This window comes from Sciurus vulgaris, assembly GCF_902686455.1.
Source record: "Sciurus vulgaris genome assembly, chromosome: 8".
NCBI classification, from domain to species: domain Eukaryota; kingdom Metazoa; phylum Chordata; class Mammalia; order Rodentia; family Sciuridae; genus Sciurus; species Sciurus vulgaris.
Window position 1 is genome coordinate 76697066 of NC_136468.1, and position 21213 is coordinate 76718278.

The 21213-nt window shown below is 35.4% G+C and overlaps 1 protein-coding gene across 14 annotated transcripts in view; it reads right to left on the reverse strand.

The window, feature by feature from the left end:
* Positions 1–21213, reverse strand: part of DGKB (diacylglycerol kinase beta) — a 639605-nt gene that overhangs the window by 472342 nt on the left and 146050 nt on the right. For all 14 annotated transcript variants that reach the window (XM_079151895.1, XM_079151896.1, XM_079151890.1 and 11 more), the window contains one exon: positions 12127–12267. In XM_079151895.1, the coding sequence (XP_079008021.1) occupies positions 12127–12267 (141 nt within the window). The remainder of the gene's footprint in view (positions 1–12126; positions 12268–21213) is intronic.

Here is a 21213-nt window from a genome sequence, read left to right on the forward strand (position 1 = left end):
AAAATTGTTCTGCCCAACATGATGGATTCCAAAGGTGTGTTACCAACTACAAAGTTATGACCTAGTTTAACCCACTTTAATCTATTTTTATGCTTCAGGTAATTTCACCTTATATAGAGACAATTATGTTCCTACACATGTATTTAATTAAAAGATCAGAGCCAAGACATATTATGTAAGAAAAAGAAATTCTTATTTCTATAATTTTTTCCTCCCAAAAGATCTACAGGTTTCTATTTTTTGTACCAATAATCTTAATATACATATTATTTCATTTTAAACTTTTCATGATACATTGTTGATATGAAATTAATATAGAATTATTGTTTAAACATTAAAAATAGCATATTTTTAAAAAACCATTGAACTAGAGTTTAATTTCTCAAGGTTTTAAGGGTATATGTATTTCAATTAACTGTTTAATAAATTTTAAGGGCAGAGGTAAAGAAAATTGGCTGCTTAGTTTTTGCCAACGAATGCAATGGAGGAATACTTTCTTGTTCATTTTGTTTTTTTCACAACAAAAACAACAACAGAATAAACAGGGTACTTATACGGTTTGGTTGGGAATCATGTTTCAATTACAGTTAGAAAACTGGTGATTAATTAATAATCAGTGTCTTAGGGAGTTAGTTTTTTTCACTGATAAACTATAGGAAGTCTGACCAGATGATCTTTCAGGTCTCTTCAGTGTTAAAATTCAGAGGTTCTGAGCTTAATCCTATACTTAGCAGTACATTTACCCTACAGATTTCTCTTCATTATCTGAGTGTCGATTATCTACTTTCCAAGTATTTTCCTGTTGATTTCTCTTTTATGATACATTTTTTTCAACAAATGTAAGGTATGAAGGAGAGACAAATGAGTCCTTTAAAGAGATGGCAAGAGGATTCATCAGGTGGGGTAGACCTCCAGTGTAGACTGGATCAGAAATACCCTGAAAACATACAGGAAATGCACAGTCTAAGCAATGGCATGGTGGCAGAAAAGTTCAGGGTTTGTCTGATAACTGAGAAGTTGACCAAGGAACATTACTGGAGTGTGTGTGTATGCAGGTTCAAGCTAAATGTAAGACTGACAAGAAGATGGGGGTGAAACTGTGGAGCCAGACTAGTTCACAGATTCTGTTATAGGTTTAAATTATATTTATTTTTCAATTGGAAATCATCAAAGTCATACTTTCCACAGTGGCAGAAGAGAAACAGAACTCAAAAAACTCTACACCAAGAATACAAATAATCCAATCAACAAATGGTCTAAGGAAATGAACAGACACTTCACAGAAGAAGATCTACAAGCAATCAACAGATATATGAAAAAATGTTCAACATCTCTAGTAATAAGAGAAATGCAAATCAAAACTACCCTAAGATTCCATCTCACCCCAATTAGAATGGCGATTATCAAGAACACAAGCAACAATAGGTGTTGGCGAGGATGTGGGGAAAATGGTACACTCATACATTGCTGGTAGGGTTGCAAATTAGTGCAGCCACTCTGGAAAGCAGTATGGAGATTCCTCAGAAAGCTTGGAATGGAACCACCATTTGACCCAGCTATCCCACTCCTTGGCCTATACCCAAAGGACTTAAAATCAGCATACTACAGAGATACAGCCACATCAATGTTCATAGCTGCTCAATTCACTATAGCCAGATTTTGGAACCAACCTAGATTAGATGCCCTTCAGTTGATGAATGGATAAAGAAACTGTGGCATATATATATATATATATATATATATATATATATATATATATATATATATATACAATGGAATATTACTCTGCCATAAAGAATGATAAAATTATGGCATTTGCAGGCAAATGGATGAAACTGGAGAATATCATGCTAAGTGAGATAAGCCAATCTCAAAAAACTAAAGGACGATGATCTTGTTGATAAGTGGTGAGGACATAAAATGGGTGGTGGGAGGTGTTAGCGTTAGGGTTAGGGTTAGGTTTAGGGTTAGGGTTAAGGAGGGTGGTTAGAATGGAGGAAGAAAAGGACTGTATAGAGGAAAAGAGGGGTGGGAGGGGTGAGGGGGAAGGAAAAAAATAACAGAATGAATCAAACAACATTACTCTATGTAAATTTATGATTACACAAATGGTGTGCCTTGACTCCATGTACAAACAGAGAAACAACATGTATCCCATTTGTTTACAATAAAAAAAAAAAGAAGAGAAACAGTATATAGACAGCAGTGGACAAGCCTTTAGGTTATAGGAGAAAAAGTACAAGAATTCATATGGAATGAGTGAGATGATTATCAAATAGGTACTAGATAGGTGTTTGAAAAAAGAAATCATCTGCATTACTTTTAATAGAAGACAGTTGAGAGAAACACTGGGCACTGAAACCTGGCTGAGGATTTGTGTATAAATATAATCTGTAGAATTATAACTTTATTTCACTAAATTTCTACCACCTCAGGATATGAGTAAATGCATTGGATGACAAACTAAGTGTGAGAGAATAACTGACATCATGGTTTTATGAGATTCATTTAAATTGCAAGAACAGAGGCTAAGAGGCAGCAGGCAAATTCATGAAGAAGTGAAGAAGGTCAAAAACTGTTAACTGACTTTATTTTCTTAACAAATATCTATGTGAACTAATACAGGGGAGGAAATTTATGTCAGTAATTACTAGTTCATCTAATCCTCACACCTACACCATGGCACAGTCACTATTTTATGATCCCAATTTTACAGTTGGGGGCACTGAATCCTGAAGAGTTTTTTAAACTGCACCCAGGTCACTGAGATAGTGTCAACCTAGGATTTATATTTAATCAGTATAAGAGTTCAGGTTCTTAAGTACTGTGTTCTGCTATATTTAAAGTAAAGTACACAATCTCCAGGATCCAAGATGGCAGATTAGAGGGTGACTGCATCTCCAGTCCCTCCAGAACCCAGGATTCAAGAAGGGGAGGCATTGAGAGACTCGGACTAAAACAGAGCCACGGGGTGAGTCTCCCCCACCTGGTGAAGCGCTGCCCGGGTGGCAGGCCCAGATTCAGGTGGCTTATTAGAGTAGGGCAGAGCAGCTAGAGTCTTCCCCAGGCAGCTCTGCACACTCCGGTGGTGGGCTCCTCCCACAGGGCCAGATTCTCCAGCATCTCGGAGCAGGCCCCCCGGTGAGAGTCTTTCTGCACAGAACTAAGCTTCAAGTCCCTGAACCAGGGCGGCGAGTTCCTGCCCGCGAGTTGCTTCAGGGACCAGGACACGGCAGCCAGGGACTTCCCCAAGCACCCTGCAGCCCGGCCCCCTCCAGCGGGAAGGGACTTTCCAGGCTAGCTTCTCGGAGCAGGCCCCCCAGTGAGAGCCTTTCCACACAGAGCCAGCTCCAAGTCCTGGAACCAGTAGCGGGATAGGGGCAGCTTTCCTTGGAAGCACTGCATTATCAAGTTACTCCAAGACTTCAGGCCACTGAAGGCAGGAAGGTGATACACTGGAAATCTACAGGGACACTATAAGCCAACAGAAGAATTCTGCAGTATCACAAAGTCCCACTGACATCTGACCAATATGAGAAAACAAGGGAAGAAAATGTCCCAAACAAACCTAGATACTATATCAATAAAACCCAATGACAGCACAGCAGAAGAAATGTCAGAAAGGGAGTTCAGAATGTACATAATTAAAACAATCAGGGAAGCAAACGAGGAGATGAAAGAGGCAAATGCAGGCATTAATTGATCGCACCAATCAACAGTTTAAAGGAGCCAAATACGGGAAGCGAGAGATCATTTCAATAAAGAGTTAGAGACATTGAAGAAAAACCAAACAGAAATCCTTGAAATGAAGGAAAGAATAAACCAAGTTAAAAACTCCATAGAAAGCATAATCAATAGGATAGAACACCTGGAAGACAGAACTCAGATATTGAAGACAAATATTTAATCTTGAAAACAAAGTTGACCAAACAGAAAAGATGGTAAGAAATCATGAACAGAATCTACAAGAATTATGGGATATCATGAAAAGGCCAAATTTAAGAATTATTGGGATTGAGGAAGGCTTAGAGAAACAAACCAAAGGAATTAACAATCTATTCAATGAAATAATATCAGAAAATTTCCCAAATCTGAAGAATGAAATGGAAAACCAAGTACAAGAGGCTTATAGGACTCCAATATACAAAATTACAACAGACCCACACCAAAGGCACATTATTATGAAAATACCTAACATACAAAATAAAGACAGAATTTTAAAGGCCGCGAGAGAAAAGAATCAAATTACATTCAGGGGGGAAACCAATAAGAATATCAGCAGATTTTTCAATCCAGACCCTAAAAGCTAGAAGGGCCTGGAACAACATTTACCAAGCCCTGAAAGAAAATGGATGCCAACCAAGAATCTTAAAACCAGCAAAACTTACTTTCAGATTTGACGATGAAATAAGATCCTTCCATGATAAACAAAAGCTAAAGGAATTTACAAAAAGAAAGCCAGCATTTCAGAACATTCTCAGCAAAATATTCCATGAAGAAGAGATGAAAAACAACGATGCAAATCAGCAACGGGAGGAAGTAGCCTAGAGGAATAGCCAAATAAAGGGGAAACCAAATCATGTCAAAAAACAAAAATGTGTCAAATGACTGGGAATACAAATCATATCACAATAATAACCCTGAATGTTAATGGCCTGAACTCATCAATCAAAAGACATAGACTGGCAGAATGGATTAAAAAGAAAAATCCAACAATTTGCTGCCTGCAAGAGACTCATCTCATAGAAAGAGATACCCATAGACAAAGGTGAAAGGATGGGAAAAAACATACCATGCACACGGACACAGCAAAAAAGCTGGAGTATTCATCCTCATTTCAGATAATGTGGACTTCAAGCCAAAACTAGTCAGAAGGAATAAAGAAGGTCATTACATACTGCTTAAGGGAAGCATAAATCAGCAAGACATAACAATCATAAATATCTATGCCCCGAATATTGGCTCATCCATGTACGTCAAACAAATCCTTCTCAATTCCAGAAATCAAATAGACCACAACACAATAATACTAGGTGATTTTAACACACCTCTCTCACAGCTGGATAGATCGTCCAAACAAAAATTGAATAAAGAAACCATAGATCTCAATAACACAATCAACAATTGAGACTTAAACGACTTATATAGAATATGCCATCCAACAAAGAACAATACACTTTCTTCTCAGCAGCACATGGATCCTTCTCTAAAATAGATCATGTCTTATGCCACAAAGCTACTGTTAGCAAATACAAGAAGATAGAGATACTACCTTGTACTCTATCAGATCATAATGGATTGAACTTAGAAATAAATGACAGAATAAAAAACAGAAACTTCTCCAATACCTGGAGATTAAATAATACACTATTATATGATGAATGGATAACAGAAGACATCAGGAGGGAAATAAAAAAATTCTTAGAAGGAAACGAGAATAAAGACACATCATATCAAAATCTCTGGGACACTATGAAAGCAGTACTTAGAAGAATATTTATTTCATGGGGCGCATTCAACAAAAGAAGTAGAAATCAACAAATAAATGACTTAACACTATAGCTCAAAGCCCTAGAAAAAGAAGAGCAGACTAACACCAAAAGTAGTAGAAGACAGGAAATAGTTAAAATCAGAGCCGAAATTAACAAAATTGAAACAAAAGAAACAATCGGAAAAATTAACAAAATAAACAGTTGGTTCTTCGAAAAAATAAACAAAATTGATAAACCCTTAGCCACACTAACAAAGAGAAAGAGGGAGAAAACTCAAATTACTAAAATTCGGAATGAACAAGGAAATATCACAACAGACACGAGTGAAATACAAAACATAATTAGAAGCTATTTTGAAAATCTATATTCCAACAGAACAGAAAACCTGGAAGACATCAACAAGTTTCTAGAAAATATGAATTACCTAAACTGAATGAGGAGGACATACACAACTTAATAAATCAATTTCAAGCAATGAAATAGAAGAGGTCATCAAAAGCCTACCAACAAAGAAAAGTCCGGGACCAGATGGGTTCTCAGCCGAGTTCTACAAAACCTTTAAAGAAGAGCTCATTCCAATACTTCTCAAAGTATTCCATAAAATAGAAGAGGAGGGAACCCTCCCAAACTCATTCTATGAAGCCAATATCACCCTGATACCTAAACCAGACAGAGACACATCAAGGAAAGAAAATTTCAGACCAATATCCTTAATGAACATCGATGCAAAAATTCTCAACAAAATTTTAGCAAATCGCATACAAAAATATATTAAAAAGATAGTGCACCACGATCAAGTGGGTTTTATCCCAGGGATGCAAGGTTGGTTCAACATCCGGAAATCAATAAATGTCATTCACCATATCAACAGACTAAAAGTTAAGAACACATGATTCTTTCAATAGATGCAGAAAAAGCATTCGATAAAATACAGCATCCCTTCATGCTCAAAACACTAGAGAAAATTGGGCTAGTGGGAACATTCCTTAATATTGTAAAGGCCATCTACGCTAAGCCCATGGCCAATATCATTCTAAATGATGAAAAACTGAAAGCATTCCCCCTAAAAACTGGAACAAGGCAGGGATGCCCTCTTTCACCACTTCTATTCAACATCGTCCTTGAAACTCTAGCCAGAGCAATTAGACAAACCCAAGAAATTAAAGGGATATGAATTGGAAAAGAAGAACTCAAACTATCCCTGTTTGCTGATGACATGATTATATATTTAGTGGAACCTGGAAATTCGACCAGAAAACTTTAGAACTCATAAGTGAATTCAGTAAAGTAGCAGGTTACAAGATCAATGCTCATAAATCCAATGCATTCTTATACATAAGTGATGAATCTTCAGAAAGAGAAATTAGGAAAACTACCCCATTCACAATAGCATCAAAAAAAATAAAATACTTGGGAATCAATCTCACAAAAGAAGTGAAAGACCTCTATAATGAGAACTACAGAACACTAAAGAAAGAAATTAAAGAACACCTTAGAAGATGGAAAGATCTCCCATGTTCTTGGATAGGCAGAATTAATATTGTCAAAATGGCCATACTACCAAAGTGCTATACAGATTCAATGCAATTCCAATTAAAATCCCAATGATGTACCTTACAGAAATAGAGCAAGCAATTATGAAATTCATCTGGAAGAATAAGAAACCCAGAATAGCTAAAGGAATCCTCAGTAGAAAGAGCGAAGCAGGGGGTATCACAATACCAGATCTTCAACTCTATTACAAAGCAATAGTAACAAAAACGGCGTGGTACTGGTACCAAAATAGACAGGTAGATCAGTGGTACAGAATAGAGGACATGGACACAAACCCAAATGAATACAATTTTCTCATACTAGACAAAGGTGCCAAAAATATGCAATGGAGAAAAGATAGCCTCTTCAACATATGGTGCTGGGAAAACTGGAAATCCATATGCAACAGAATGAATCTAAATCCCTATCTCTCACCATGCACAAAACTCAACTCAAAATGGATCAAGGACCTCAGAATCAGACCAGAGAACCTGCATCTTATAGAAGAAAAAGTAGGTTCAAACCTTTAACTTGTTGGCTTAGGATCAGAATTCCTTAACAGGACTCCCATAGCACAAGAAATAAAAACTAGAATCAACCACTGGCATAGATTCAAACTAAAAAGCTTTCTCTCAGCAAAGGAAACTATCAGTAGTGTGAAGAGAGAGCCTACAGAGTGGGAGAATATCTTTGTCACTCATACTTCAGATAGAGCGCTATATTCCAGAATCTATAAGAACTCAAAAAACTCTACACCAAGAATACAAATAATCCAATCAACAAACGGGCTAAGGAAATGAACAGACACTTCACAGAAGAAGATCTACAAGCAATCAACAGATATATGAAAAAATGTTCAACATCTCTAGTAATAAGAGAAATGCAAATCAAAACTACCCTAAGATTCCATCTCACCCCAATTAGAATGGCGATAATCAAGAACACAAGCAACAATAGGTGTTGGCGAGGATGTGGGGAAAAAGGTACACTCATACATTGCTGGTAGGGTTGCAAATTAGTGCAGCCACTCTGGAAAACAGTATGGAGATTCCTCAGAAAACTTGGAATGGAACCACCATTTGACCCAGCTATCCCACTCCTTGGCCTATACCCAAAGGACTTAAAATCAGCATACTACAGAGATACAGCCACATCAATGTTCATAGCTGCTCAATTCACCATAGCCAGATTGTGGAACCAACCTAGATGCCCTTCAGTTGATGAATGGATAAAGAAACTGTGGCATATATATACAATGGAATATTACTCTGCCATGAAGAATGATAAAATGATGGCATTTGCAGGCAAATGGATGAATTTGGAGGGTATCATGCTATGTGAGATAAGCCAATCTCAAAAAACTAAAGGACAAATGATCTCGCTGATAAGCGAATGAGGACATATAAGGGGGGGGTAGGAGGGGTTAGCATTAGGGTTAGGGTTAGGTTTAGGGTTAGGGATAAGGTGAGTGGTAAGAATGGAGAAAGGAAGGACTGTATAGAGGGAAAAGAAGGGTTGGAGGGGTGGGGGGAAGGGAAAAATAACAATGAATCAAACAATATTGCCCTATGTAAATTTATGATTTTCAATTAAAATTAAAAAAATAGAATACAAAAATAAAATAAAATAAAGTACAATAGGAAGTGAACATAGGCTGTGGTCAAAGGAAAATTCTGAAGTTTACTATTTTAGAGTAAGAGCAGTTCTTGAATGTTATGAACCTTGTGGGGGTTCAACAAGGTAAGTTGCAGCAATCCACCTACCTGGGGCGGGCGGTGTTAAAGGTTAGGAGGGCAAGGCATCCTTGGTGTCATGTCCTCCTCCATTCATTGGGATTGTTGTTAACTGATACCAACAAAGGAAGATAAAAAATGGAATCCCCTACAGCACCAGCACCAGAGAGACAGACACACAGACACATAGGGAGACAGAGAGGCACACATTCTTCCCAAGGGCACATGGGGAAAAGTTAGTAAAACCTTCTACCTAATAATTTTAGACCAGCCAAGATCCTCAGAGAGAAATTAGGATGGAGTTAAGGAAAGCAAGTTGAAGAAATGGCTTGTAATAGGTAGAAAGTTCAAGAATGTTTGTTCATTAGTTTCTTTTCAACAGTATAAACTTTATATGAAACTTTATGTAAATAGCTGGCAGAAAAGACAGAAAGTGGCAGAAAGAACTGAATAGGTGTATAAAAGCTTAATTGTGGGGGAAAATGCCTTCCTTTTCTAGACAGCGATACATGCATTTAACCTAACAACCCAGGTGAAAGAATTTTATAAGCACTGCCACTATTCCAGGAAAAGCAACAATTATTTCAGACGAACTGTGTATGTGTGTTATGGTTTGATGTGAGATGGCCCCCAAAAACTCACATGTGAGACAATGCAAGAAGGTTCAGAGGAGAAGACTGGGCTGTGAAAATCTTGACCCAATCAGCCAATTAACCCCTGACAGGGACTGAGTGAGTGGTAATTGAAGTGGTAGGGTATGACTGGAGGAGATGAGCACTGGGGGCATCACTATGGGATATATGTATTTTTATTTGGCCAGTGGAGAACCCTCTCTCTGCTTCCTGTGTGCTTCTCTCTACCACACTCTTCTGCCATGATGTTCTGCCTCACCTCAAGCCCTGAGGAATGAAGCCTGTCTTCAATGGACTAAGACCTCTGAAATCTTGAGCCTTCAAATAAACTTTTCCTCATCTGTAGTTGTTCTGGTAGGGTCCTTTAGTCACAGCAGTGAAATAGCTGACTAAAACATGTGTATGAATGTTTACTGAACAGAAAAAATTGCATGAGCCAGTGCTTCTCAAAATGAGGTCCCTGGGCCAAGAGCATCAGCAAATGTGTCACAAATGAAAATTCTTAGCTCACATGTCAGGTGTGTTGAATCAGATGTGCTAGAGGTGGGGCCCCTGCAAGTGGAGGCACAGACCTGCAGGTGATTTTTATGGTTGATAAAGTTTGAGAACCTCTGACCTAAACCAACATTATGTGTATGCCTTTCTACTCAGCTACCTGAAAGTATGATTCAAATTTAGTATTCACATACAAAAGTAAACTACTTTAGGTGTTTGATCACACCAATGTCTGTGTTAATTGTAATCGCTTTTTCTAATTCTTCTGGTTTATTCTTTTTCTTAATAGGTCATAACCCTCTTGCAAGTAATTATATCCTAAACTAAACACTATTAAATGCTTTTTTAAAGTCTTACTGAGTTCTCTTTAAAAACTAACTGTAAAAGAATATATGAATGTTAGGGGTTTGTAAATGTGCATTTGTAGAAGGGGAAAATGTATGCCAAATTGCTAAGAAATTGGGCAAGGGGGATTGAGTCTGATTTAGTTGACGTGGGAAAGTGTTAGGCATTGGCATTATAAAAGAAAAAGTAAAAACCAAACTTTTGATGGTTATGATGGGTAGCCAGGTTAAGGATCACAAAGCAAAATAACAGAGATGACTCAGATATCATTTACTTTGAGGAGTTTGATAAAAACCCTAATAATAACAGAAGATCATAAAAGTATGAAGACTTGGGTGGGAGAAAAAATGGAAAGTGTAGATCAACCTGGTGTAAGCTTAAAAACAGAACGGGGAAACTCAAAGAACAGAGGGGAAGGTGCTGATAATTATGACGAATAGTGAATGGTAGGTTGGCTTGACTTGATTCAAATGGTTTTGAATGGTTCCTGAGTTCATATTCTGCCTGCAGTGTGAACAAATGTTAGGTAGATTCAAGAACTCTAACTGAAAACTGAAAAGCACACTTTTACAAATTCCACCTCAAAAGCAACACACTTCCAGTTGACCCAGAAATAATTAAACTGTGACACCAAAAATCATTAGGGAGGATTCATGGTGACTTTATTCATTCGTAGATCTGGAAAAAATATTTGTCTTTGTATCTTTTTGTCATCCCAAATATGGTTCTGATAACACCTGAGCAAACTTTCTCTCTGGCCGTCACTTCAAAAGAATTCACTGAACATTAATATTTATTTTGGAATGAGAAAGATTTCTGTAGGTTCTTAGGAATACAAAATAAATCTTGAAATGCAAATATTCAACATTTATGAATAATAAATACATATTTAAAGATGATGTTCACATGGTTTATTCATAACCTAAGCAGGTATAACTCTTAAATAATCTTATTTTGGTAAATTCTTTATTTGTAGGATAAATATCATCAAAAAGTTATTATAAAATTGAACTAAAACTACTTCCTACTCATAACTTTGAAACATCACAATGTTTCATTTACTTTTGAATATTAAAGTTTGGATTAATTATCTTAACCATCATTTTAGTAATAAATTTTTAAATTAATCTTAATGATATACAATATAATCAAATTAATCAGATTATTGATAAATTTTGAACATTATATTCATAAAAAGCTTTGAGAGAGGAGAGATTATCAAAAGATCAGGTTTAATTTTCTTTCATTGCAATGAGTATAGATTGACACCAGGGGGAGCTCAGTCACTATATTTTATAAAAGAGAAAATTAGTACTTTGCAGTAGATAGAAATTCTCTACCTGTCACATTTGTAGAAGGAAAAAAGGTCTTGTTAAAATTTATAATATCCAGAATCAAATCCTATAAATAAGATTCTTACTGGGCATTTAAGCCTTATATTAGTATTGGCCAAAGAGAGTCTTAGCACTGAAGATTTGAAGGGAGAATTGTTTGTAGGAGGATACAGATGGGATGTGTCTAGGGATAACTTCTGGCTCACTAATAGGAACACCTCTTCACACACCACTTCACACCAGAAGTAATACTTTTTTCACCAAAGGATGCTTTGCAATAGCATCATGTTAACTCAAAAGAATTGAGAAGTTTTTTTTAAAAAGCAAAACAAAACATGCTTAAGAAACCACTGCTTATTAATGGAATTTAACAAACTGAAATTGATCAGTCTTAATATTTCTTAATTCTCTCTCAGGAGGAGAAATTTGTATTATTAAGTAAGGTTACTTAATTTACAAAAAATTCAGACAACTGTAGTTGATGCAATTTTAAGTTCATCAACATCCAGTTTATTCCCCTGCCCCCAATCACAAAAAGCAAACTAAATGAAGAAACACATACACTCAAGTTTATCCTCAGGTCTTCCTCTTTCAAGAAGAGACAGGTAACAGACAATGTCCTTCAGATGGATTACTTCTGGGGAACATGTATTTGCAGGCGAAGTACGGGGAGGAGTGATGGCACCTTTATTCATTTTCAGACCTGGAAAAAATGTATTTAAAAAAACATTCGCAGTGCTCTCAAACAAAAAACTGAATAAAGAAAATAGGTAACACACAAACTACATAAACTCCTATATATTTCTTAGCCATAGAATGACCCCCTTCTCTGGAACTCCAGCACAGGAGAGACGCACATGTCCTTTGACTGGCTTGTGGAAATAGAGAGTGCTTTGGGATTCAGGGACTTGGGGGTTGCACTGCCTGAACTAGGTGTTAAGGTTGGGATCCTGTTGCCCAGGGTGAGCTGGTACACAGATTTAATGCATGAAGAACCACTTGTACTACACCTTTCTCTGTCTTAGGCAATGACAGATATAAATTGGCTAGGAAGATAATGGAAATTGGCCTTTCACAAACTGAAGAAATATGAGTGTGTCAAATTGTGATCTATATACTGATAATAAGTAATCATTCATTCATAAAACAAGTATATATGTCAAATATTTTGAGCAACATAAATAAGACATCCTTTCTGCTCTCAAGGAATTTGTGGATGAGTAAGAATAAAGAGAAAATAAATAGAAATTTAGACAATCATGATGGACATTTAATTAAGAGGTAAAAGCACTGACTACAGTTTGATGTGGTTTTAATGTGGTTCTCACTTCATTTCAAAAAAACTTATTTATCATCTTGTTCCAAGGGTAAGGAGAACATGAACATCTGTTCACAACTGATAGTGATTGCTGATTACCTATCTGATCTAACTACAACTTACTCACAAAAAACTTAGTTCCTTCTTACAGAGAAGAATGCCTGTTCCTTAGAATGCCTGAAAGTAAACACCAATTATATTCTGAGGTCAATTTGGCAATAATGGGGATATGTGTTTGGAATACCTAATGGGCTGAAAAGGTGCAGGATTCCCAGTAAACCAGTGGAGAATGGAAAGGATAGAATAGTCCAAACCAAATGCAGTTTTGCAAGTTTGTCCTTTGGTACCACAGACTTGCCTCCCTGCTTATCCCTTGATACTCATTTCCTTAGGTTTATTACATACATCAATTGAATACCTATTCTCTCTCCCGTCTATCTTAAGATTGTCAGGCATATAATTTAATGCTTTATGTCTTGCTAGTTTTTCCATTGCCAATGTTGCTAATAAAAGATACTATTAACTAATATATTAATATATACTATATAGCATGGTGTATGGTAGGGACTTTAACACATACCACTAGGGGCTGTATGCTTGCATAGCCAGCATGACAAGTTCATTCTCTTTTTTCTATAGAAGTGGCCTACAAAGTAGTTTTCTTCAAGGTCAGTAAAAAGAGATTTTTTTTTTTTCAGAAAAAGAATTTGTATGTTACTCCAGCACATGCACACATATACACACACTACTGAGTTTCATAAATGCACAAATATTTTCTCTATTGTTCTAATTTACCATTATTTCATTTTACCTTATTTCATCTTCCAAGCTCTATCAGAGACACTTTAACCTAACCACTGACAAGTCACAATCCATTTTGACCAAAAAAAAAAATGCTTTAGGAACTTCCTTCAATTTTTTTTTATAGATCTTTATTTCATTTATTTATGTGTGGTGCTGAGAATCGAACCCAGTGCCTCACACATGCTAGGCAAACACTCTACCGCTGAGCTACAATCCCAGCCCTTCCTTCAATTTTTTTTACTGAACTTTTATTTATCCCAAGTATATCTGTACATTCCACTTTAACTCTACTCCTGTTCATACTTATTAATAAAGGGATATAAACTATAAAATGATTTTTCTTCAGAATAGGGGTATCACCGTATAGCACTAATACAAAGCACTATTTTTTATAAACCAAAGAAGGCAGAAAATTGAAGATAATCCTGAGCTTTAAAAAAAATAAATAATTGCAAGTATGCAATTAAATCTTAGCCAGCTGCAGAAATAAGTTCCAACTTTTGATAAAAGACATTTTGGCACTGACCCTTCACACAACCTTAACTTCTAGACTTGAAGAACACAGCACTTGAATTATGGTTGGATAAACTATGACCTAACTCATCCTGCCAGATGAGCTAATCCTCTTTTCCAAGCTTCCCCCCTGTGGTACTGAAGTGATTTAATCAGCTCAATTTAATTCTTTAATATAAAAACTCAAAACAAAATAAGAAAGAAAGAAAATAGCAAGTTGTCCCATTTGTCTGAAAGAAATCTAAACACTACATGTTTTAACTTGTTTAGAAGTTACTAAATTTTCACTCATTTAGAATGATCATTTGTACTCATAAAACTAAGATAGTTAACTGCTTTCATAGAACAGCATTGAATATAAATAATCATAGAATGTAAGCACCACATAATTTTCTGTTTTCCTTCCCAATATTGAGAAGGAGCATACACATATACATCACATTTAGCCTCAATTTTGAAGGAGCATGTTCCTGTACATTTCTTCTTTTTGTTAAAGAAAATGAGTAAATATTTTCCTTTTTAGATTCATGATATTTTGTTAAAGGTCTTATCATACATTTAATTGTCATAGTTTTACATTGAGAAAATATAAAGTTGATAAGTAGATAGTCATTTATCTAAACAATACTTTGAAGAACTAAGTAGCTCTCCCAAAATCTAATTATAATCAAATTTGAGAAGGAAACTATATACTTTTTTGTAATGATTTATAGTGTGCATCAGAGCATAAACTGTCAATGACCTTTTTCATAATTACTTAGTAACAAAAATTTATAGAACTGGACTTTATTAATACCCTAAGACTTTTTAGGGAAGTTTCAGGTTTACAGTAAATTTGAGAAAGGTACAGAGATTTCCCTTTCACTCTCAGTGCCCACACATGCAACCTCTTCTTCACTATCGACATCACCCACAGTGTGGCACCTTTCTTACAAATGAAGAACCCACAATGACACATCACTCCACAGTCTACATTAGACTCCACTATTTGTGTTGTAGCTTCTACGAGTTTGAACAAGTGTGTTGCCACTATAGCCTCAAACAGAGATTTCACTGTGCTGTAGACCTGTGCTCTGCCCATTCATCTCCCACCTCTAACTTCTAAAAAAGCACTGGTATTTTTATTTTCTTCCTAGTTTGGTCTTTTCCTGAATATTTGATAGTGGAAATTATGTAGTACGTAGCCTTTCTAAATTGACTTTTTTCACTTAGTAATATGCAATTAAGTGACCTCTATGATTTTTCATGAGATGATCATTAATTTAGTTTTAGCACTAACATTCCATTGTCTGGATGTACAACAGTTTATTTTCCCCTTTACTGACTTTATTAAATTTGGGGGTGATTAATGAAAAAGCCCAGAGGTTGTTTGTTCTTGCTCTCAATACCCTCCCCAAGATCAGCCCGCTTTCTCTTAGGTAATGACAATGTTTCTTCATGTTTTCATTTTTTTTTTTTTTTTTTTTTCCTTTTTGAACGCAAGTCTTGGGTTTTACACCCTTTCTACCCATCACCTTTTCCATTTCCCTAATTCTAGCTGTGGTGTCTCTACTGCTCCTTTCCCTCTGCTACAGTTCATTTTTTTTTAAGCACTTTGTGTTAATTATCATTCAGAAGCAGAGGAAACAACACATAGAAGATTGCAGGCCTGCTTTCTTGACTATACCTCATCAGTCAAATGATAAGCAGCACTCTATTACTTTCTAGCAGCATTAGTCTGTAATGAAGGGACTCAAAATCTGTTTTCTTTTTTCTTTTTTTCTCTTTCCTTCCCTTCCCTCTTTCTTTCTTTCCCTCCAGTTTAGGGATCAAATTCAGGGTCTCACCCTTTCTAGGCAAGCACTCCACCACTGAGCAACACCCTTAGTCAAACAGGCTCAAAATTCTACTTCCCATTAAAAAGACTATTTTACCTCTTCAAAAACTGGTAGAATTCTCACTTTAGAATTGAAATCAAACAGGAAGTTAAGCAAAACAAAAGGTGTTCCTTTGCCTCCTATGGAGCTCTGAAGATCATGTGATTGACTGATACTCAATTTCAGGTTCTCTCACCTGCCCCAGGTAGTAAACCATGTGCAAACCCACAACACACTATAAATATCCACATACCCAACATATCTATCTATGTATACAGAAGTACTCATCATAAAGTACAAAATAAACATTGCGATTATAGTGAATTAGTTTTATCAGGAATAATTATTTGCACTTAGCACTTTTCTCTGTTTTTAAGATGATTTTAGTGCATACACTCACACACACACACACACACACACACACACACAGAACATTCTTCTCAATGTTTTAATTATAAAAGTAGCATTAGTAAAATTGAATATCACCTACTATTATCATTTTCTTCAAGCACATGGTTTTCATTCTACTACAATATAGACACTTCATTTGAAACAATAAGCTAAAAAGTTTTGTTCTAATAGATATCTTTAATTCTGATCTCAAGGTTTAGTTATTAGCAAACGAGTTTTTAAATACCTGTTAAATTGGTGCCTCTGCTGCAGTTTGCCTTATTTTCAAACACTTTCATTTCAGATAATGAAAAGGTAGCATTATCTCTTGCTTTCCTTCATATTTTACAATGAAATATGCAAAATTAATGCAGTTAATTATATTTCTAAACTTAAGGAAATAAAACCCTAGCAACTTAGCTTTTCAATTTTTTATACTGCTTCCATCTTCAGAAGTTTTTCAGTCTTACAAAGCAATTTATCACATAGTACTATGATAGAGTTAAATTTCCAATATCTACATTAAAAGTCAGGTTTTATTTTACATATGATTTATCAAAATGTATAAATGCATTCTACTGTCATGTACAGATTAGAATAAATTGTTTTTAAAAATATAAGATCTATACAATATAACAATTTTTAAAGAATAAAAATAAAAGGCTGAGTAGCCTAATCAAGAGTATAAACTTCTGGCACAGTACTGTCACATATTTTATGATCCTTACACTTAATCTCTTAACCTTCCAAATATTCTTGTCTTCGGATAGTATTATAATTATTTTTGTATTCTTTATGCTTACATAAACTGGCAGCAAAATCAGACTGGATGACAAATCAAGAAGGAATATAAAATAATCATTCCTCAAAATATGAGGGAATGTACAGGGATGCTATGAGATGCATATGGTGTTTCTTTTATTTGGGTGCTAGGGGTGCTTCCATGTATCACACTTTAGGGACGCCATCTCATTGATCACTGAGTTTCCAGCATGGAAACCAGTATGTGCTATAGTTGGGTTTTTCTGAGGGATAAGGGCAGACGAAACATCAAACCAGAAAGCATAGATTCCTAAGTAGGCAGAGAAGCTTTAAGTCACAGCAAAATTAGGCTATGAAAAAGACATGTTTAATCCTTTGGTTTGTATCTCTGTGCCTTCCTCAATACCAATAATTTGTAAATTTGGTCTTTTCATGATATTCCATAATTCTTAGAGGTTCTGTTCATGATTTCTTACCATGTTCTCAGTTTGGTCAACTTTATTTTAAAGATTAAATATTTTGTCTTCATTGTCTGAGATTCTGTCTTCCACGAGATCTATTCTGTTGGTGATGCTTCCTACTGAGTTTTTAATTTGATTTACTGTTTCTTTCATTTCAAGTATTTCTGTTTTTTTCCCCCCAGAATCTCTATCTCTTTATTGAATTGCTTCCTTCATTTGCTCTTTTAACTGTCTATTGGAGTGATCAACATTTTCTACATTTGTTCTGTTATCTTATCCTTTGCCTCACAGATCATTTAAAAAAAAAAAAAGACTGAAAATTAAGGAACTATACCACAGAGAGTCAGCATTTTAGTGTCTAAATATTGAAAGCAACCTTTAAGCATGTAAAAATTAGATAATTATTATTCAGTGATGATAAGTCTATTTAACCAAACACTATGCATTTTTAAAAAAATGATGATTGCAAAGTTAACATGGAAATGGAAAATACACTTTTTTGTTAATGGAATTTTAAAAAATGTGCTTATTAAAAACAAAATTCTGCAGGGCGAAAAAAAGGCATGGAATATATGAGACTGTGGGCAAACTCTGTAACCAGCATAGCATTGTATCACATTCCTGACTAACACAGTTCACACAGGCAACATGCCTGGGACCTTGAGCCTCGCTAAGGAAATTTTGGAACAGGTATCTTTAAAGGACTCCATGTATTCCTATGTATCCTGTACCCACTCCCTTTACCAACTCTATTTAATCAGCTTTCAGAATCAGGGACTTATGTTTGCTCGAAAATGAAATGTTTAATATATAAGCTCCACAATAATCGATGTTGAAGACCTGAAATTTGGAAATCCAAAAGTAATATTATCAGATTTCTGTTATAACACTTTGGAGATGGAAAGTCAATGTTTAGTTGGGAGCCACACTAATTGAGAATCTGTGATTCAAACAATGATAAATAAAATCATGATTGTGAGTAAGTGGTCATGACGACTAATAAAGAATATTCTGTGATGAGGAATGATACCCTGCCAGGTTGGAAGGGTCCAATATTTAGTCTAGGAAACTGATAGATTTGGGGTGCCACTCACCAGGAGAAGAAGGCACAAATAGAAGCAGGTTTGAGTAGAATATAATTCGTTTACATTCAGACATAGTTTTTTTAAATTTCTTATGGGACATCCAGAGAATGGATGTGATATGGATATGTGGATGTGAGCTAAAGAAACAGTTCTCAGTTTTATAGATAGTAATTGAGACATTTTATATTTGACTTTAACTATGTTTAAATGATGTGAACAAATGTCACTGTGTTGTGATTGTGGGGAGAAATTTAAATCAACTTAAGGAAGTTTGGAAAATCTTACAAAATGTTTCCAGGGGACAGTATCAATAATAAATAATTTTTATAAAATATTTATTTTAAAGTTCAAGAAGTGTTAAGGTCATATAAACACCAGGTATTAGGAATTTGTAGTGTCAGCAATCTATATGTGAAATTCATCTTGGGTCATACTCTGTTAAAGTTGAAGTGATAAAAATATGAGCTCAGAAAATCAATTTATAGTTAGGAGACTGGGAGCACCTTGTGGAAAATGCAAAGTTCTAACTGATTTAAAAATGTCTGTAAAGTGATGAACTCTAAGGATGAAATTAAGACGAGAAGCTGGTCACTGGTTGGCAGAAAAGTGGGAGATTAGGGACCTAGCATTTATAAGAAGAGACAGAAAAGGCATGAGAATGCCGAAGATATATTGCATTAGGAATATTTTCAAAAATCCAAAATCCAGCTAGCACTGTGGCACATGCCTGTAATTCCAGTGGCTCTGGAGACTGAGGCAGGAGGATCACAAGTTTAAAACCAGCCTCAGCAAAAGCGAGGTGCTAAACAACTCACTGAGACCAAGTATCTATATAATATACAAAATAGGGCTGGGGATATGGCTTAGTGATTGAGTGCCCTGAGTTCAATTGTCAGTATTCCCTCCACAAAAAGAAAAGAAAAAAATTCCGAAGTCCAAAATGGGAAGAGTAGAAGTTTTCACCTTCAAGTGTGATGAAAGGAGCTTATTTTACAACCAAGTATTTCACATAAACAATTCACCCATTTCATAAAATTCCAGATGGATCATTAGGTATTCCAGGTCAAACAAAACACTGATACCTGTATGCACATACTTGTGCACAAACCTTATACCAATTTATATTATATTTTTAGGTTTTTTAAAAATTTTATTCTATGAAAACTAAATGTCTTACTTGCATTTTATCTCCTATATTTGACTGTCAATCATTGATGGGAGAAATTTTTTTCCCCTTTTTAGGTTTGTATTTTATTTCGAACTCTTATTTTTCAACTGGCATGCAGAGTAATGAATAGCTATCCAATTATTGCTGGTATTGTAGTAATTGAATATGGTAAAATCTAACAGGGAACAAGCAAAATACATGATAGTACCTTTCTATTCAAAAGCCACTGTGATTTTTCAACCACAAATATACCTTGTCTAGTTTAATACATTATTATGAAGCAAGATTCTGGGAACAGAAAGACATTTATGTTTTCAGTTTCTGAGTCAAGAAAACCTTGGCCCTTGAAAATTTCATTGCAGTCTAGTGTTCCTTCTTCAGGAGAAACTATCAAAGATATTTCTGAAAAGAAAATAGGGTAGAAATGGTCCTGGCAAGGACACTATGCACTCAGTTCTACAATGTGGAGGTCAAACTTTGAAAAGAAACGAAAGTTAATTTATTATTGCTGTCTGAGGGCTTGATGGTCACACAGTCTGTATTTCTTTCAAGTCAGTCTATGCACAATGAGACTGTCCCAAATGAAGAGCAGTCTAAGGAGGAAACCTTCCTTATTTTTTTTCCCATTTTGAAACCTGATTTCCTAATAAATCTAACATCTTCTATTTAGTACTTAATATATGCTGTTAGAAGAAAAGAAAGTTTAAGTCTAACTAAGTTATTAAAATCATTCTCTTTCTTTTACATCTGATACAGACAACATAAACAAACACACTCTTTTTTCTGAAAATCCAAGGACAGTATTAGTTCATGTAAACTACAAGGTCAGTTTTGTTATTTTATTCAATTTCAGATATATGCAATCAATTACAGCATGAAGAGAGAACTGAGAAGTTTTTAATTTTTAGGTCAATAAGGAATTATCTTATCTTAAAATGTTTAGCACAGAAGACTCTTCAACTCTCATACCAAGACTTTAAGGACCAACTATTGAAACTCAGTTTGAGAAAAAACAGCAGGTGTGACGAGGCTTCTTAATTCATGATGCAATGGGAAATATTTAAAAACTAAAAAATATAGGGATAAAAAATCTGGTAAACATGGTAGTTGTCACATATCTTTGTGGGTTACCGTATCAAGTGTTCATTTGATTTTTAAAAGTTTGTACCAATGCCTGATAGCTCTTGGAAAATTAGGTAACACCCTTAACAGAGAGGGTAGGGGCACAACATAAGATGTAGTAATGCTGACTGTTGATCAGACGGGCTGTAGTACCTGTTTCCTGATTACCA